The sequence below is a fragment of the Mauremys reevesii genome, linkage group 2 (genome assembly GCF_016161935.1).
Source record: "Mauremys reevesii isolate NIE-2019 linkage group 2, ASM1616193v1, whole genome shotgun sequence".
In the NCBI taxonomy this organism is placed as follows: Eukaryota; Metazoa; Chordata; order Testudines; family Geoemydidae; genus Mauremys; species Mauremys reevesii.
The window spans coordinates 152,340,336-152,360,029 of record NC_052624.1 but is presented as its reverse complement, the minus strand read 5'-3'; the positions used below and the strand labels follow the sequence as shown (position 1 = coordinate 152,360,029).

At 41.7% G+C, this 19,694-nt stretch overlaps 1 protein-coding gene across 27 annotated transcripts in view; it reads right to left on the bottom strand.

Annotated features, from left to right (window-relative positions):
- Positions 1 to 255: 255 nt before the first annotated feature.
- LRRTM4 (leucine rich repeat transmembrane neuronal 4) overlaps positions 256 to 19,694 on the bottom strand; it is a 726,983-nt gene continuing 707,544 nt past the window's right edge. For 24 of the 27 annotated variants that reach the window (XM_039527427.1, XM_039527426.1, XM_039527425.1 and 21 more), the window contains one exon: positions 256 to 1,563. In XM_039527427.1, the coding sequence (XP_039383361.1) occupies positions 1,339 to 1,563 (225 nt within the window). In that variant the 3' untranslated portion in view covers positions 256 to 1,338. The remainder of the gene's footprint in view (positions 1,564 to 19,694) is intronic. The other 3 variants (XM_039527449.1, XM_039527450.1, XR_005595074.1) reach the window with 3 other exon arrangements.

Genomic DNA, 19,694 nt, shown 5'->3' with positions numbered 1-19,694 from the left:
TGCCTGACAGATTAAAGAGACCTTGACTATCAGACGCCTGCTCCCCATGTAGACGTTTCTAGACTGTGATAAAAAAATCACCTTTTACCTGCGTCTTAGATAAACTAAATAGACTGAGTTTCTTTAGCCTCAGGTTTTCCACACCTCAAATCATTCTTGTAGCTCTTTTCCAAAAGGTGATAGGAGGCTTTGGTGATTCTTCCCTTAAAATCAGTCGAGTTACCACATAACACATCTAGAAAAACCATTCAAACATTAGTTTGGCTGTGGTGTCCCAACCACAAAATAATATGTTTATTTTTTTCCACCACTTTTTTTGTTCTTTTATTGATAAAATCTACACAAAAGCTAACTCATCATAATAATTAATTAAAAAAACAAAACAAAACCAATGCTACACATTCTCCTGTGTTTTAGAAATTGTGTCAGCCATTGAGTTTCATTGAAATGCTCCTGCTTTATGCATTTCCTTCCAATCCATTTTGGGCACATTGCATCCATTTGGGTACCCAAAAGTCCATTATTTTTTGCCTATGCCATCTATAGATTGTAAATGTGTGAACTGATATTCCATCATGTTTCCCCATTTTTAGAGCCCAAATGGTAATTATAGTGTCGACAATGAAGCACGATGAAGATAGTAAAAAATCCAAAGTACCCTCCATGGTGCACAGCATGTGTCTTAAAATGTACATGCACCCAAGGTTTTTGTTTCTTTCTTTTTCTTTCTTTGTTCTGCTGCATCAATTGCCAACGTCCTTTTGGTTCAACACAAGCTGTAATGCCCATGTTTGGAGTTCAAAATATTAGCACTTGACCCCTCCCCCCAAAAGTAAAATAAAATAGCCATCATTTTGTTTGATTTAAAAAAGAAAAGAAAAATCAATTTAAACAAAGCTTTAAGAGTAATAAACACTTAATAAAGAAGCTCTGACTGACCCACCTTGGAACCTCCCACCTCGCTTTTACCTGTGGTTCTCCTTCTCAAGAACCGTGCAACGTAGAAAAATCAAATATACAAACAGAACTCTTAATCCATCCCTTTATGTAGCTAGAGTGAATCTATTTTTAATAAGAACTTGACAATCTCTCTTTAATATTTACACCAAGGAGTTTGTTTGAAAGTTTTAAAGCAAAAGAAAATCTTCAAGTTCTCAGCGCTGAATTGCAAGACAGAATTTCCACACTTTTCTTTATCTCTTTTCCTTTTGTGTGTGTTGGAACATTTGCAACTGGAATGGTAGATTTTTGTTTTTCTTGTCCTGTTCTCTTCTGAGATGAAAGTTCCTCAAAAGAATTCCCTACTCCCACCCATTCCCGAAGAAGCGGTCTCCATGATTAGTTTGGTATTCTCTCGATGTAAATGGCTGGAGCGGCTGAGCGCGCAATTGTTGCTATGAAGCTGTGGTCTCGACTGAGTTCCAGGTTGGTGGTCTCAACCTGCTCCGCCCGGGAGATGGTGTCGTACGCCTTATTTACATGGAGAGGCTTGTGGGCCTGGCAGTATCCGATCACTGGTTGGTCATAGCTGTAATAGGGCAAGGTCTTCATGGGGTGAGGGACCTGCATCAGAAAAACAGAGACAAAAAGAGAGAAACATGTGAATGATATGCTTAACTAGGTGTTTGTACAGCACCAAGCACAATGGGCCCTTGGATAGATCAACCTCTTGGCAGTATCACAATATGTTAAAAAATAAAAACGTTTAAACACTTTTCAGAGTCTCTCTGAGTCCCTTTCATATAGGTCTAATTCTGCAGCCCTTACAGTTAGTGGGAATCACTTATGCTTAATTCTCACTAGAATAAACAAGACTATTTGAGTTCCATTGTAGTCAATGGGACTATTTGTGGATGGAATGCAAAACTGTGCAAAGGGCTCAAGTGCTGCATAGACCTATCCTATCCTGGATCTCTAGATTCCAAGGCCTATTTTAGATCCCATCTCTCCCTTTTATTGGAATTCATTGGTAAGCATCTTACCATACACTGGCATAAAAAACAAAGATTTTTAAAAATACCCCATACTTTTAATTGTTAATCCTAAAAACTAAATATAATTAATAGCAAAACATTAGACACAAATCTTTTCCTATCTAACTTTGCAAGTAATTTAATAATCTGCAGGAGATGAGCTGATCAAATTGAAAAAAGCCTGCTCCGTGGGGGTTGGTGAGAATCTACAGGAAATACAAGTTACAGTTTATTCCAGTAGTGGTAGAAAAGCTAAACTCATCACAGCTGGAGATATGCTATCTGTAATTCTATCTTGTAACAAATACTTCTTTATATTCCCTTCCAAACTTTAAACGAAGAGCACAGATCTAGTTCATCATGAGTTTTCATTGCATGGTATACTTCGTCCAGGCAGATATGAAAAAGCAGTGCATCTCAGAGATATTAATGTTAATTGTAACTTTTATTGTACAATGAATGAGACATATTGACCCTCAAAATAGCACCCTGTACCCCCCCATTCATCATTCATATATAATTGTGATATTTCATACAAATAGGCCATGTAAGATATCATATCAAAGGTCATGATCTGCTGAAACTGCATGTTCTGTCAAAATATGAATATCATTATGGTGTATGACGTTATGAGATTTTTCTGTATGGCTATTACTGAAATATGCTGAAAATTTGCTAGGGACATACAAAGGACTCCCACCCAGGTGGGTGTTCAATTACCATTAATCAGCAGAAGAGTTGTAATCAAGGGATTTACAATTCAGTGAGGGCTGCCCAAACACTACACAATGGGACCTGCTCACTTCTATGACTCAGTTGCTCAAGACAACACACCAGGGGAACTGCTCAACCCAGTGACTCAACAAAGCCCACCAGGACATGTCTGGGCAACTGTCTTCTAGGCACATGGACTAAGGATATAAAATGGGGAACAGTGGCAGCATGTCTTGGCCTTTCTCCTCCCTCACCTATGCTAGAAGCAACAAGAACACTGAGAAGATGAAAACTTCAACTCAGCAGTCTGGTCCAGGCCTGTGTATTGAGAATTGTAACATCCAGTGGGGGAGAAAATTGCTTGATCTAAATACTACCTAGTATAATAAGGTTTAAGATTTATATTGTGCCTTATCTTTTATTTTCTTTGGTAACTATCTCTGACCTTTTATGCCTACCACTTATAATCACTTAAAATCTATCTTTCTCTAGTTAATACATTTGTTTTATACTTTACCTAAAACAGTGTATTTTGCTTGAATTGCTTGAGAAATCTCAGTTTTAAAAGGCTGGTGCATGTCCTCTCCACATTGAGAGAGGGGAGGACTGGGTAATAAATGCACAGTGGTCAGGCTTCTGACCAGGGCAAGATGGGACAGCTCTGGGGTGCAAGGCTGCAGAGCTGGGGGGAACTGGCTGGTGCCTTTCTCTGTGTGATTCATGGGTGGCTCTGGGGGCATATATGCAATCTAGCTGGGTGTGGAGCTCCACGTGCTGTTGTGCTGAGTGATAACAGGGCCTGGTCACTAGCAAAGCATTGTGGTCACAGCTGCTTGTCACTAGCAAAGCATTGTGAGAGACAGTCCCAGCTGGAGAGTTCAGGGGGCACAGTGGTACCCCAATTCCAGGTTGCACCCTGGGGATCCCATCACAACGAGTTCCTCCTGCATTCCAATCTAATAGGTAGTAGTTTTGTCCTTTTTCTCTACAGAATGCTGGAGGGACTCCAAGACACTCCCAGTTGTTGCAGTTCAACTAAGAACTTTTTCATCTTAAATGCACCAATGCAAAAGTCAAACCACTCAGAAGACTTTCAAGTCACAGCTAAGATCACTTATGTACCAAATTCAGCCCTGGGGTCAGCAGATACAATTCTCATTTGAACTGGAATTTGCACCCTTTTACAACAGTATTTGAATTTGTCCGTAGCCTTTAAGGCAGGTCTTTATGATACAGTAAAAGCCAAAGACTGTTTGTTTTCTGTAGATCTTTGTGATTGAGGTCCTGTGCTTTACAGTAATAATATACAGTACATTAACCACCCGGGTCCCCCTGTGTACATCATTGTTTATTCCCTCCTCTCCAAACAGGAGTTAAAAAAATTAGAATCACAACAATATCCCTAAAAGGCATTTAAATGGTGTTTTCCTTATCAACCAGTTCTCAGTACTTTTCCAAACCATCCCTTGATCAATTCAAGGTGTTTTCTCTCCTCATTCCTGAGATCCCACTGAGAGCTTGTCTAGACTGAGGATTTTTGCAATTTTGTAGTTACACTGACTTAGCTGCAGTGGTACAACAGTGTAGATGTGCTGTGCTTCATTGGTTCAAATATCTCCAGCATAAAGAATTATTTCTTGAAGGAGAGAGCAATGATCTCTTGCAATGGTTAGTCTTTTCCCTTACCTGTGGCACTATCTTGCCATGCCCTGTCTGACTGCAAACCCATCCCTTTGTAGCAGGACTGTTAACGTATCTGCTTTTATTAGACAGGATCCAAAACACCAACCAGTGGAACTAGCCCGGGAAGCAAATGTGTCAGGATACTGCAAGAAAAGCTATTCTTAAGGTATCTCCTGCCAGACTGAATACAGAAGTGCCAAAGGTCTCCCAGGAAAGTTCACTTTTGGGAGTTTTGCAGTCCATACGAAGAGTTTGGAGGAGCAGCTGAACGTCTGAGTGCTTTTCCAAATCAAAGTCAACCTTCAAGCCTTCAGAGGATGGTCTGCCACAAACGGGAATGGCCCTTCATTTCATGAAAGATATGATCTCTGTGTTGTATTTCCACGAAGACATCAGGGGCTGATTTTCATTTGCACTAGGATCCCTTTACACTGCTCCATTAGCTTACATTTATTCCCATTCCAAGGTTTCTTTATACTGACCAAGTGGCATGAAGAGACCTTAGTGCAAATGAGAATAAGGCCCATATGTACTTTTCAGAGTATGGGCCTGATTGTGTAAACTGTCAGTCATATGGGCAGTTCCTATTGAGGTGACTAGTTGTAGGACTATTCATGTACAAGTTGGCAGGATCAGACCCTGTTGTGAGTAATGCTGAACAGTGTTGAGGAAATTGGTCATTCTAAAACAAGCTGAAGCGATTAGATTTTCTATTGAAGCACCATATGGGAACTTGATATAAATTCCCACACAGGGAATTTATAAACATAGTAAATCCAGTCTCCAGAATAATGAATATCTTGCTTCATTAAAGAGTAAGGAAGGATTTATGGTTAAGGCAGTGGACTGGGACACAGGAGAATTAGGTTCAATTCCTGGCATCTGCCATAGCCTTCTACAAGTAACTTAAGTTACCTTACACAACAGTTCCCCCACTGTAAAATGGGGAAAATGCTATTTCCTACCTCCTCTCTTAGTCTGTAAACTTTTTGGGGCCGAGATGTCTGTACAGTGCCTAGTTCAATGGAACACCTATCTCAACTGGGGCCTTTCTCACCTTAAGTACAGACCACATACACTCTATGTCTCCTTCTACCACCGTGCTTTATTATACTGTTCCAGCTGGCCAGCATCCTGTAGTGCTGTTTACATATTTACAAGTCCCAGCCATATCCCCCACTTGCTTCTCAAGGAAGGAGCAGTACCAGCAGCCATTACTGTCTGTCTTACAGCCCTCTGCTTCCCCCTTTCCAGGGCTTCCTTCCTCTCCATTCATCTGTTCCCAGCTCCTGGGGTTGCCTCCCCCTCTAATTAGCACTTCAGCTGTAGCTCCACTTGTTAATTGATTCTCTAATTAGGCCTCAATTAACCTATATTGCTGGGGATTTGAGTGACAGTGCTGAGTCAGCTTCTGACTCAGCACCTTGGTTACAGACCTCTCAATTGCTTCTGCAACACAAATAATAAACTACAATTTAAACATTCAAAGCACAAAAACAGGTTACTATAAATACTGTAATAAACAAAATAGTACCTAACATTTCTACAACCCTTTGCATCTGAGGATTTCAGCACTCTTTACAAAGGAAGACAAATATGATGTTAGTCTCACTGTGCAGGTGAGTAAACTGAGGCACAGAGCTGATACTTGAGAGTAAATCCATGACAAAGGCAAGAACAAAATTCTTATATCCTTGCCGCTAGGCCTATGTTCTATTTGTTGTACCACTCTGCCACCAGTAATAGCTGCAATTTAGGCTACAAAAAATTCTAAATTTGGCTTTGGAACATAGTAAATTGTAATGAAGACAAACAGTTGCTTAGGAAGGCGTACAACCGATACAGAATGCGCTTCTTTCTTTTATGATCAATCATAATATCCATTCAGTCTTTGGCTAAGTGTACTCGTTCATTATTACATTCCAGGACAGCACAGTCCAGGAGAATGAGTAAGGCAGAGACATAGAATGAAGGATAACAAGATATTTACCACAAGACCATGCACCAGTACATATCTGTTAGCAATCATTTCTAAATGAAATATTTCCTTTTCTGAAAGTTGTATTGTCTAATAATACTTATTTAGGTTTAATAATTTAGATAGGGAAATAAATATACCTTAAAATGAAACATACTCCGATGTCACAGATTTATAGGTGACAACTTTTTTTTTTTTTTAGTAAATCTTTGTACTCAGGAGGGATAATCTAACTTCATTTTAAATGTTTTTATACAAGGACATATACAGTCTCTGAAGTGTTGCAAATAGTTGATTAAGTAAATGAATGAGGTGCTATCTGTTCTTTGAAGTAAGCTTTGACTCTGTCAGCCAAAAAAACTTATTATGTTAGAAACACTAAGTGTTCAGTAAGGTTTTGAGCTAATGGGCTGTATTAATTAGCTGGTATTAACTTCTGAAGTCTTCACCTCTGTAGATCTTCCCACTAAATGGTCTAAACATTGCAGTCTTAACCGCCGCCCACTTGAAACAAACATTCCATTACAAGCAAAATTTACATAAACCTGTATCTGAGGGATTAACATAAAAGATTCAGTGGGTGAAATTTAGGAATGCAAATCTTCCCTTTCAAAGTGAAATTAACATTGGAGAGGTTAATGGCTCGACATCCTCATGGCTGAATAACAACTGCACTAAAACAAGGAGAACAAAGCTGAGTGTACCTGACACCAAATGAAATTCTGGAGCAGAATTAAACACATGTTTCTCAGGGCTGCATGCTTGTTCAGTTTTCTCTTGAATGCTCAATAGTGGTGAGCCTGATTCTTCACTCAGTTGGGCCCTAGTTCATCAGAGCATATAAGCACATATTTAAGTTCACCCCTGTTCAGCTAAGCACTTAAGCATGTAGACAAGAGCTTTGATGAATAGGAATGGACTGCAGAATTCGGAAGCTGCACAGATTTTATGGTGGCATAATGCTGTTGAACTGGAGTTACCCATGGCAAAGAACAGCTAACACAGAATGTAAAATCCAGGCCAATAGTTTTGCTTACCTACCTCAGAGAGCTGCCAAGAGAGTGAAATAGTGTAAAGTGCTGTGATAAAAAGTGTATAACGCTAGTGCTACTGGTTTAATGAGAAAAGACTTATTTAAGAATTCTTTCAATGGCTAGAATTCAACTTGGGGCTTACTCATTTTACAGCAGGGTGCCGTTAATTAACATAATTAATAACCAGGCATTCCCAATGATGTTTAGATAAGGAGATGCCATTGCTAAGAGATTATGTAAAGAGCTGCTAGAGGAGGTACTGCAGTAAAAGCAAAAAGTTTGTTTTTTTCACATAGCCCACAAAAATAAAAAAAATTATATCTTCACCTTCATCAACTATATCACTTGAACATGTTTTAGGGCCTGATCTGGTGCCCACCAAACTCAATGAGAGTGTTTTCATTGGCTTTAGTGGGCTTTGGATTGGAACCTTGTTGAATATCCACATGATCTTATTATTGTAATCCGGGCACTTTCCTTTCCTCTTTTAGTATATTACCCACACTTGATTCTGCAAAGTGGTTAGGGTGCTAGCCTGGGACTTGGGAGACCCACTTTCAAGTCCCCTCCATGCCACAGACTTCCTTACACAGGCCACCTAATCTCTCTGTGCATCAGTTCCCCCATCTGTGAAACAGGGATAATAGCACTTTCCTACCTCACAGGGGTGTTGTGTAGATACATATACTGAAGACTGTGAGACAAGCATATATTACATTGCAGGGAATCAGATAGGTTACTTATAACAGACAGGAAGTTATGCCCTTTCTGAAAATCAGTCTCTCTAAGGTGTCTCAATTTGGACATCCAAAAATCAAGACACCCCAAATCACTAGTTACTTTAGAAAATTTGGGTCTTGTAGTTAATTATATGGGCACCATTATAATTTACTAATTTCCAATACTGTTGGCTCATGTGCCTAAATTAGAAAATAAATACTTTTAAAAAAATATTCACAGAGCTGGTCCTCTCACTCAGGTGGAATAGTTCAATAACCATCCCATTGAATTAGCTGAGTTTTCTTCTCTAGAAAACAAAAATAAAGCATGAAAATTCTCAGTCAGGTGAGTGCTGTGGTTGCCTGCACCATAGTGCTTTGCAATTAAGATAAACCCAATTTACACTTACCGTATATACTCATTCATTAGCCTGTTCATTTATAAGATAACTTCCCAAAATGGATAGGTAAAAATAGCAAAAACTATATGACTCTTTCATAAGCCAAACCTATATTTCAGGGGTTGAAAACTTTGGGTCCCAGCCCGTCAGGGTAAGCCACTGGCAGGTCGGGACATTTTGTTTACTTGGAGCATCTGCAGGCATGGAGCCCCTCAGCTCCCTGTGGCCGCAGTTCGCCGTTCCCAGCCAATGTGCCACTTCCCGCAGCTCCAATAGGCTAAGAATGGCAAACTGCGGCCACAGGGCCGGTTTGTTTACCTGCCGCGTCCGCAGGTTTGGCCAATTGTGGCTCCCACTGGCCGTGGTTTGCAGCTCCAGGCCAATGGGGGTGGTGGGAAGCAGTGCGGGCCGAGGGATGTGTTGGCTGCTGCTTCCTGCCATCCCCATTGGCCTGGAGCGGCGAACCGTGGCCAGTGGGAGCCGCGATTGGCCGAACCTGCAGACGCGGCAGGTAAACAAACCGGCCCGGCCCACCGGGGTGCTTACCCTGGCGCGCTGCGTGCCAAAGGTTGCTGATCCCTATATTAGATATTAAATTAAATGATTCCATAGAGTTTAAAATCATCAAATTTTGGTGTAGACCCGTTTATAAGCCAACCCCCGCTCTTTGATGCGTCACTTTTTTACCAAAAATATTTGGCTTATGAACAAGTATATACAGTAATTTATTTCCTAAACAGGTATTTATGTAATGGTACTTATTGAACAAACCACATTAAGTTAACTTTTAAAGTTAAGTGTATCCATAGTTCCAGAATGCACAGACGTTGGAATTATGCAGGTAATCATTTGCACTAATATTTAGTGTCTCAGCACAGTGGTTTTCTTACTGAATTATTATGTCTGCTGTTAAATAATATACAATATAAAATGTACTCTGAATTAGATTTAACATAAAAAATAATAAGCAAGATATGAAGTCATAGTTTTAGGATTAGTCAAATACACAGCTTCACCTAAAAGATAAATTGACTAGGTACATTAGCCAGATATAATTGATATAGGAAATTTTAATGAATTTCATGCTGTTGAAAGATGATGAGTTGAAAGACCTGGAAACTCGCTTTGAAACTGATTGAGGGACGCACTTAGGCATGTGCTTAATTTTAAGCATGTACTAAAGACCCATTAAAGTAAATGGGACTATATAGAATAATGAGTTATACAAATGTAGGCTGGCAGGACCCCATAAGGTCAGCTAGTCCATTCTCCTGCGCTGAGGCAGTATGAATGTAAGGGGACTGTTGCCCCCTTACTAATATTCAGTGGGGGTGTTTGGTGCTAGCAGCCACAGCACTAAAAGGGCGTCGGGATGAATCAGGAGAGGAGCCTGAGACTGTCAGAACAATGGAGAAGAGGCTTGACAGGACGGGCAGCTAATCAAGAGTCAGGAGGCCGGGGTGGGTCCCTCCTCCCGTGTGAGCAGAATGTGTGCTGGAGTCAGATGGGGGGGGGCCGAGGAGAGAGAGAGCGGGGGCCTAGCTGGATGGGAGGAGGGAGCCTGGCCCAAAAAAGCCAGCCACGGCCAGAGAGAGCAGCCCTGCCCTGGGAGCAGAGCTGGCCAGCAGAGCCAGAGAGGGGCCAGACAGCAGCAGGAGGCAGCATGAGAGCTCAGAGCAGAGTCACAGAGCAGAGCTGCAGAGCCAGCCTGCCCTGGGGCAGCAGAGTGGCAGCTGAGCCAGAGAGCCAGAGAGAGAGTCAGTCCAGGCAGGCAGTCAGAGCAGCAGCAGCGCCGTGCTGAGAGGAGGAGGAGAGGGAGAGGAGAGCAGGGGCAGTCTGGCTGAGAGCGAGCTGAGCAGGGGCAGGGGAGGGGGGGGGGGGCAGGGCCCCAGCGCAGCAGAGAGATACCTCAGCCCAGAGGCCAGAGAGGGAGGGGGGAGGGGGGGAGGGTGGGGGGGGCGGGGGGGGGGTGGGGGTGGAGGGTGAGGAGCCTGCCAGCCAGAGTGTGTGTGGCACCGCCACGCCCGTGTGAGTGTCCAGCCTGCAGCCAGCTGCAGGACAGCCTGAGGGGAGAGGAGGGACTGGAGAGAGCTGTGAGCAGGCTGTGAACCTGGAGGACCAGGTGTGTGTGTGTTGTTTGGTGTGTGTACTGGTGATGTGTTTTTTGTGTTTTTTCCCATTTTCCTTTTTTTTTTTTTTTTTTTCTTTTTTTATTTTAAATTAATTAAATTAATTGTATTGTGGTTAGATTGTAGTGGTGGATGAGTGGCAGAGGAGAGAGTACAGAGAGAGGACACCTAGCCCCTGTCTAGGACACCCCTAGGGGGGAGGTCCTACCCTAGGAGCCCTGCCCTAGGTCTTGTTGGGGTTGGAAGGGGGCAGACAGGACAGAGGGGAGAGGAGGTGGGAGCAGGAGGGAGAGGGGAAGGGAGGAGGGGAGGCAGGGGGAGGGGGAGCGGAGGAAGTCACAGCAGGGACACGCAGAAGCCAGGAAAGTTCCCCACAATAGTGGGACCATTCCCCCGCTTACATGAAGTATACCTAGGGCATTGACATGAACAATCAGTCCCATTTCAAAGAGCACTAACTCAAAGCACTCCAACAAACTGTCAATGTGCATCAGCAGTCGGCATATAGGCAGTTAGAGCACAGCAGGCTAGTGAAGGGTAGGTTCACTTCCCAGTTTACTGCGGTCTGATTGTTCATGTAGAGAAGCCCTTAGAGCATTCTTAATAGAATTAATGTTTTCCGGAGTCAGGCCCTTTACCCACAGAACAGGTGCAAGCTTCCACAGCACCGCCAGTGTGCGCCAATTGTGACCCAGGGGTCCAGCACAGGTGAAAGAGTAATTTAGGACTTGACCCAATGAAGTCAATGGAAATATTTCCACTGATTTCAGTGGGCTCTGAAACAGGCCCTTTGTCTCCAGACTTCAGCCCTTGGACTTTCTGCTGAGTCTGCCACCTGCTAAGAACTATCAGATCTCTAACCACCTTACATTCCAAGTGTAAGGCACATTTCAACTGTGCCTTTGCAAATGTACACAAAAAATCAGAGCTACACATTACACATATGGTATTTTAAAGTATATAAACCCATGTTCACATACACACACGGATCCCATTTTCAGTTACTGTAAACAAAACAACAAAAATAGTTTTCAACCCCCTTCCCTCCCTCCCAAATTTCACTGACATTTTCTGCAGAAATACCTATTTGGATGTTTTAAAAATCTACATTTTATTTTAAAAATCAAATGAAAAATTCTGACTAGCTCTATGAGGAAGTCCTAGAAGTCTCATGAGAAACCCTGTTCATGGAAAATATCTCAGCCAAAGGGATGTGCATGAATTTGGAATAAGCCTCAGGTAAACAGCTCAACTTCAGCCTGGAGTCTTATCTGAACTGCTGTTCTGCAGAATCTTTGCCACCAATCCTGACAGTCCCCCTAGGTATGCCAAGGTTCAAAAATCGGACAGAGAACTTTCTCTGAGTCTAGAACAAGGCTGGATTAGGCCTGGAGCACTGAGCAGAGTTCATCTGATAAAATGAGGTGGGGAGGGGGTTGTGACTTCCCTGATCTGTTTACTAATATCCTACAGCTTTAAAATGCTGTACAAAGCCAACTTTCTGCTAAATAAAGTACTTTATCTCCCTTGACTTTCCCCCTTTTCTCTTCCTGTTTTCCACTTTTCCTTCTGGATCCTGATGTGTCTTTTATTTATCAATATCAATGTTCATTTTCCATCTTTTCCCTGTTGGCTAATTTGTCCACCCTTTTCTCCAAACCTACTCCCTTCTATTTCTTTAAATTATTTTTCTTTTTCCGATCTACTCTGCTTACTTTTGCTTTACTGCTTTGTCCCCAGCTCTCTACTTACTTTCCCCACCTTCATTTCTCCCCACATAAGTCAAAATCCTACGAGCTGATGTGTACGTGTGGTGCCCTGTGCCCATGTGGTTTCTTGTTTGATGCAGCAACATTTATGGAAATATCTGTCCTAATGGATCAAGAAGCAAAATCAGGGTCATCCTAGCTCCCCAGTCCTCTTTGGATGGGCCCAGAGCACAGATCTTGCAACCTTCCACATATGGTTGCTGAGAGGAAGTTGGCGCATAAGCAAGTGTCAGAGTGAATTTTCAGGTTTCACCTTTCAAATGCAAATGAGCTGACAAGGGCAGTGAACAGTATGTGCTACGGCTGCCATCTCGGCCAACACTGAGGACTGAACAAGGACCTCTCAGGCCAAATGCAGAAATATCTACAGCCTCAGCTAAGGAGACAGGTTGTGTAACTGCATCAGACACATTCTCTGTGGATTGGAAAAACAATGCACACTGACCAGTGCTTTCCACATGCAACTGTGATACTGATTACATATTTTACAGGACCAGCTCCCATGTGCTTTAAATCACAATTAATATTTGTATCTATTTATTGGATTGCATCTCATCAGTAAACCACTAGAGAAGAAGTGTTCAAAGTAGGGGCTGCAAATGAGAGTCAGGGTCACAAAAATCCTTCACTTCCCATATTTTTAAATGGAAGAGAGGGATCCCAGCCAGTTGGAGAGAATGTCTTAGTATGGAAAATGTTGAGAACTGACAGCCTAGAGAGTAATTCAGGATAAAACATACTATAATATCAATTATCATGGACATGCTTCATGTTAAGTTTCTATTTATATTTTATAAAGGGTTAATAAATGGCTAATAGATATAGTAATAGGTAATAACTATAAGCATGGTAAAGACATGAGTGGTATGTATTAGAGGGGCTTATAAGCCCATTAGTGTAATAGATTATTAAAAGCCATGTTTATAAGGCTACTTATGGGCTTGCTGAACAATAGTCTATAACAATTGAGGAACCATTTATTAAAATAATAATAATGCAATACACTTTCATAAACTATTTATAATATAATATAAAAATGAGACCATTATGATTATTGTTGTCCAGGCTTCCTTGCAAAGGTATATTACAGGTTACAAGCCCCCAGATAATGTCATCTTGTTAGCACGCCTGTCAGTTTAATGGATACAATATGCAAACTGGAATTTTATTATTTCTTACACTGAGTCATTTCTGAAGATAACTAAGGGAGCATCTGTCGTACCAGACCATAACATAATTCCCCTTTAAATGCAAACCTTTCACTGGATTATTTAACTGGACACACTACTCCCAATTATGAGAGGGAAAGCCAGGAATATCCCACTCTTCTGTCTGTGGGCAGATTTTATCTTTCAATCAGTAAGTGAAATGGTTTCCCTATAGAAAACTACTGGAGAAGAGAAAATCTTTTAAACACTGTTATTGTTCCTTGGGTAAGGTATTTCTTTTAAATTGCTTTATATTTATTTTATGGAGTAACTGTTTCTAGAAGAAAAGGGCCTTTTTCTGGGAAGTATGATGAGAAAAGACATGGCAATTTTTCATGTTCCACTGTGGAGGAGCTGATAGAATAACCAGATTATTTATTTTATTCTGAAAGTCATTGATACTGCTATCACTATTAGTATAATTTCCCTTGTGAAAGAGTCCTATAAAATGTTGAAGGGATGAAAAGGTGATGTTTTCAAAGGCATCTAAGTCACTTAGAGCCACAAGGCTAGATTTTCAATGATATTAAGGCATCTAAAGATGCAGATTGGCTCCTAGTACAATTTTCAAAACTGCACAGGCCCCATTTCCTCGTATGTGTCTAACTCCCATTGATTTCAAGTTAGGTTAAGTTCCTAAATACCTTTGAGGATCTGGCCTGGGCACCTAATGTGAGTTAAGTACCTAGAACTTTTGAAAATCCCACTAAGAAGCTATCTGCATCTTTAGGCCCATACACACACACACCCCTTTCAAAATCTGGTGCACAAATCCCAAACGACTTCTAGGCCAAATTTTCAAAGTACCTCATTTTCTGTTTCTATTCATACACCTAAATATGTGATAGACTGTCAAGAGCTCAGCTTGTTGGTTGCTAAGCTCTTTGAAAATCTGGCCACAGATGCTGCAATAGGAGCAGTGGGATGCTGAGCACTTGTACACATCGGGCTCTTATTCTGGGGCCTAAACTGAGCCTGAGGTGTTTTGAAAATCTGTCCGTTGAGCTCTTAAGTGTCTAAAGACCAGATATTCAAAGGTATTTAGGCTCCTAAAGATGTAGATACTTAGGCACCTAATGGGATTTTCAAAAAGCTCCTAAGCAGGTCAGGTTCCTAACTCACATTTATGTCAATGGTATTTATGTGCTTAACTTGCTTAGGCATTTCTGAATATCCCCTAGGCACCTATCTGCATCTTTAGGTAGCTAAATACCTTTGAAAATCTTCTCTTCAAGCACTTTTTCAAAACCCCACCTGTTGGACTGCTGTGTCCCCTTAGCGCTCCAACCTGAGATGCTTTTTATAGTCCTTTGCTGAGGAGCAGCAGCCCCTCCAGGCTCTGCTCACTCACAGACACCAGCATGCAAAGTTACTCCCAGCTGAATCCATGAATTATATACAGGGAGACAACTGCATATCCCTCAGCCCCAGCCTTGCTTCCCAGAAATGTGCATCTTGTACTGCTCAGTAGACCATTGGACAATACAGGCTCATAGATAGTTCATCTTTCCAACAATGGGTAATGATTACGCAGCAGGCTTGTTGACCTCAGTAGGGATTCCCAAGCTCTTCAACCAAAACACACCGGCTTAGATAAAACAATAAAACAAATTTATTAACTAAAGAAACATAGATTTTAAGTGATTACAAATATAGATGCAAATCAGGACAGGTTACAAAAGAAATAAAAGGATAAACATGCAAGCTAGTTCCTAAACTAACCAAAGCTAATGGGTTTAAAAGCGAGAAAGGAGTTTTTCTCACCAACAACTGCAATATATTTCACAGGCTGCATCTTTTCCCAGCCTCGGACCACTCCCCGCTTTTGTTCAGTTCTTTGAGAGTCACAGTCATGGTCGTGAGCAGAGAGATAGGAGGAAGAGAAAGGTGAGGTGAAGGTCACTGTCTCTTATTTTTTATACCCTCCTCCTCTCTTTGAGGATTACCTCCCACCAGGGTACGACAAAATCTCCTGTGTACATGAGGTCACAAGCATTTCTGAGAGGAAATGTAAATTCTTTGTCTACACCTCCCCATTGCTGAAGAATGGTTGCTTAAATAAGTGATAGCCCACTTGACTTTGTTAATACCAGTCTGGGGTTGCCAGTGTGTCTTTGTATCTGAAAAATTGGTTTGTGGGCGTTAACCAGACTTACAAAATATTTCAGGAAGAGTCATATAGCAAAATCTCATAATTTGACCTGCAGTGATGTTACACACATTTCAGGAGAATGAGAACATTCAGCTGATTATGAGTTTTCACATGATACCTCACAGGGCACACTTTGTACAAAATATAACAACCATATAAAAAGTGGTGAACATGAGGTACCGGGACTCTCCCTTGCAGTGTTGTGTATCAACAGTAGCTCCACCAAATTCAAAGGAATTGCACTGGTGTAAAATTGGTGTAAGAGAAGAATAAGTCCCATAGAATTTAAAAGAAAACTACGTTCCCTGCTATATAATTCCATGGGTTGATTTAAAATTCTTTAGAAAGGTTCACCTTCTCCATCAAATATTATAGAGTTTTGCCCCAAAGGACTGCCAACAGCGCCCAAAACAAAATTCAGTCTTCACAGTCCATCTCAGCTTTACAGCTGCAGAAGGTACTGAACATCCTGGGGGATGCACCCCATAATGTCAAGGGTAATGACTATCCCTGAGAGAGAACCATATGGGCCACCCAACTCTCATTGGCAGAGATATGATCTTTACTCTGTCCAGCTACACTGCCCTATAGGGCTATCATTCTTTTGTGGAGAGTCTCAGGTGTGGCACTGAGCATGCCCAGAGGTCCCAATGGGAGGTAGATTCCTCCCAGCTTGTCTGTGGAGAGACTGAATAAACTACAATGGTGTGTCTATAAAGAGTACTGTTGTGGTTGAACCAGAAAATCCCAGCACTGCTAGTAGTTAGGGATGCAAGTTGCATCAGACTATGTGCATCCGACCTCCCTCACCATTTCAGCAAAAAACATATGGAAAGTCAAAACCTTTCCCCTCCCATCTCTTGGTTACTCCCAGAGTCAAACGTGCCCCCATATTGCCCCAACATATATGGGAGAGAGGGAACATGATCTACATTGGGGCTACTCAGGGAACAGGGAGATCCTTTATATGAACTTTGGTCTGCTAAATAGAATATGGGCCAGCATCTCTGACCTGGTGTGATACCCTGTACCCCATATGACACCCTGGACCCTATGTTCACCTCTTTTATATGGTTACAATATACACCTCTACCCTGATATAACGCTGTCCTCGGGAGCCAAAAAATCTTACCGCATTAGAGGTGAAACCACGTTATAGCGAACTTGCTTTGATCTGCTGGAGTGCGCAGCCCTGCCCCCCTAGAGCGCTGCTTTACTGCGTTATATCCGAATTCGTGTCATATCAGGTCGCATTATATCGGGGTAGAGGTGTATTTTGTACAAAGTATGCCTTGTGAGGTATCATTTGAAAACTCAATCTGCCGAACATCATTGTCCTGTTAAAACGTGTGTATCAACATTTTATATGGAGCTATGAGATTTTACTATGATTGTTACTGAAATGTTCTGTAGTTCTGCATAATAGACAATTTTCTCAAAGACAAAGGCACACTGGCATGCCAGCTAGGTGCTAAAAGGCCATTACCTGCTTAATCAGAGGTTCACCAGCAGGGGAGTTGTAAACAAGAAATTTACAATACACCTGAAGGACAGTTCACAGCTCACATATGCCATGGCACTGCCTGACCTCATGACCCAGCAAATACTTTTCCAGTACAAAGGGTCAGAGAAGAAAAAGGAGAGAGACAGTGGCCTTCCCATCACCTCTCCTACCCCATCTGTACTCACGGCAGCAAGATCGCTTGAAAGACATAGGGACATCACTGAACTGGGGGGAGTCCTGGCTTGGAGGTTTTCCAGCCAGTACAGACTATAGAAAACTTTTGGGTGAGAGAAACCTTTTTGCTTATTAGCCTTGGTAACATTTATGAATTAGCTTGTAAATTTATCTTTTTATTTCTTTCATGACCATCTCTGACTTATATGCCCTATCACTTAAAATCTTTCTCTGGTTAATAAACTTAACTATTACCTTAATAATAAACTTGTTTATTGTTTTGTCTAAACCAATGTGTTTAGTTGAGGTGTTTGGGAAACTTCCACTTGAGACAAGTTTGATGCATATTCATTACCCTTTGTTGGAATGATGAACTAATTATGAGCCCGTATAGTCCAGTGGGCTACTGAACAGCACAAGATGTGCCTTTCTGGAGGGCAAAGCAGGGTGTCACCCTGTATCTATTCATAGATGGCTATGCATAGCATTCATGTACTCAGCTGGGAGTGACTTTGCATGCTAGTGGCGGTGAGAAATCAGAGCCTGAAGAGGTTTGCATCCAAGATTGGAGAGTTAAAGGGACAAGCAGTTCAGGTTACACCCTGGGAAATGTCACACCTGGTTCTGGTGCAAAAAAGCTGGGATCTGCCCACTACTGGCTGGATTAAAATCCTTCCCCGACCACCACTGGATGGCATTTCCCAATGGGTAAGGGTTGGGGGCGGAGAGTTCCTATGCCAACTACCCCTCAAGACCCTGACATAGAGAGCCTGCCAGGAGAGCAAGAGGTGTCAAGAACAGGGAGAGAGTTGTTTAGAATGGGAAGGATTGCAACTGCTTTCTGCCAGCTCTCAGCTGGTATATGGTCCATAGCCAATTCTCATAAATTAAAGCAGCCCCTATGCTGCTCTAATTTATGCCACGGCTGGAACAGTTTGAGAATCAGGTAGCTTTAACTGGCTCTCCCCAGATTTCAGCACAAGAGTGATGCTAGCCCTATAATTTTCATACTGGAAATGACATTAAGCAGAGACTGGTAGCTGAAGTGGAGCCTCTGTGAAAGGTTCCTTATAGCATTTAAAAAACCAAGCACATAGCTTCTGTCGAGGAAGAATTATGACAATAAGGGAAAAGGTAGAGTTGTTTTTCCGTGCAGTGATCATAAAGATGGCAACCTGTTCCATCCATTACTCACAATAAATATGTACAGTCTTTAATATGAACATTTGATAATGTTGCTGCCAGAGTGACAAATGAAGGCATTGGAGAATGAGTGAAATAAGTCTTTGTCTAGTATTAAATATTGGCTTTCCATTAGATATGCTCAGAATTTATAGCATGCTGGAGAACTACCCGGAAATTGATGGTTTCCTTAAAGAGTTTTAAATACTCTTTTAAAGTTGGACAAGAAATCTGCACATGGAGAGACAAAAAAAATGTATTCTTAAAGTTGCAAACGTGATGCCGAATGCACAACATTTTGTCCCTAAGATCAGGATAGGTATAACTCAGAGACCATGACAACTTTTGCCTAGAGATTCAAAATGTTACAGGAAAGGGAGGACTGGGTGACTTAGAGGAGTTGTTAACAAAAGATGTAAGATTTTCCTTCTACACGTTATTGGTTTCAATCTAACCTAAGCATAGGCTGATCAAACAGTTAGGGCTGCTCTGTGGCTTTTGTGAAATGAGTTGATGGGTCTCAGATGATTTGAGTAAATAGTTGACCATAAAACTGCCCCAACAACTAGCATTAATTAATCTAAATGTGCTAATGAATCTAACACATTTTTTGAAATAAAGAAGCAGCATCACGACAGATAACCAGACACAGAGCCTTTCACCTCAGCAATCTAGTCCCAGGTCAGCAGTGAGCAAAAGAAGCTCCAATGCCCAAGATTTTTGGTTGTGACTTGGGATGCAAGGTTTAAGTTTTGGGTGCTCAACTTGAGACTCCTGATTTTAGAGAGTGGGTGCTGAGGACTTCAAAAATAAATTAGACTCCTTTAACGTGTCTCAAGTTGGACATCCCAACCTGATGCAGCTTTGGAATTCTATATGGAAAAAGAGGTTAATGGCTCTCCATCCAGTCCCTACAGGAATGGTATGCACATCACAAAGCCCATCCTCACCATCACATTCACTGCTAAGTGGCACCACTGCTAACCTTCTTCGTACAGACCAAGCTATGCAAACTCAACTGTCTCCTTATGCTGCTTCACATGGTCTGTGAATCAACATAAGGGTTTAGTCTCT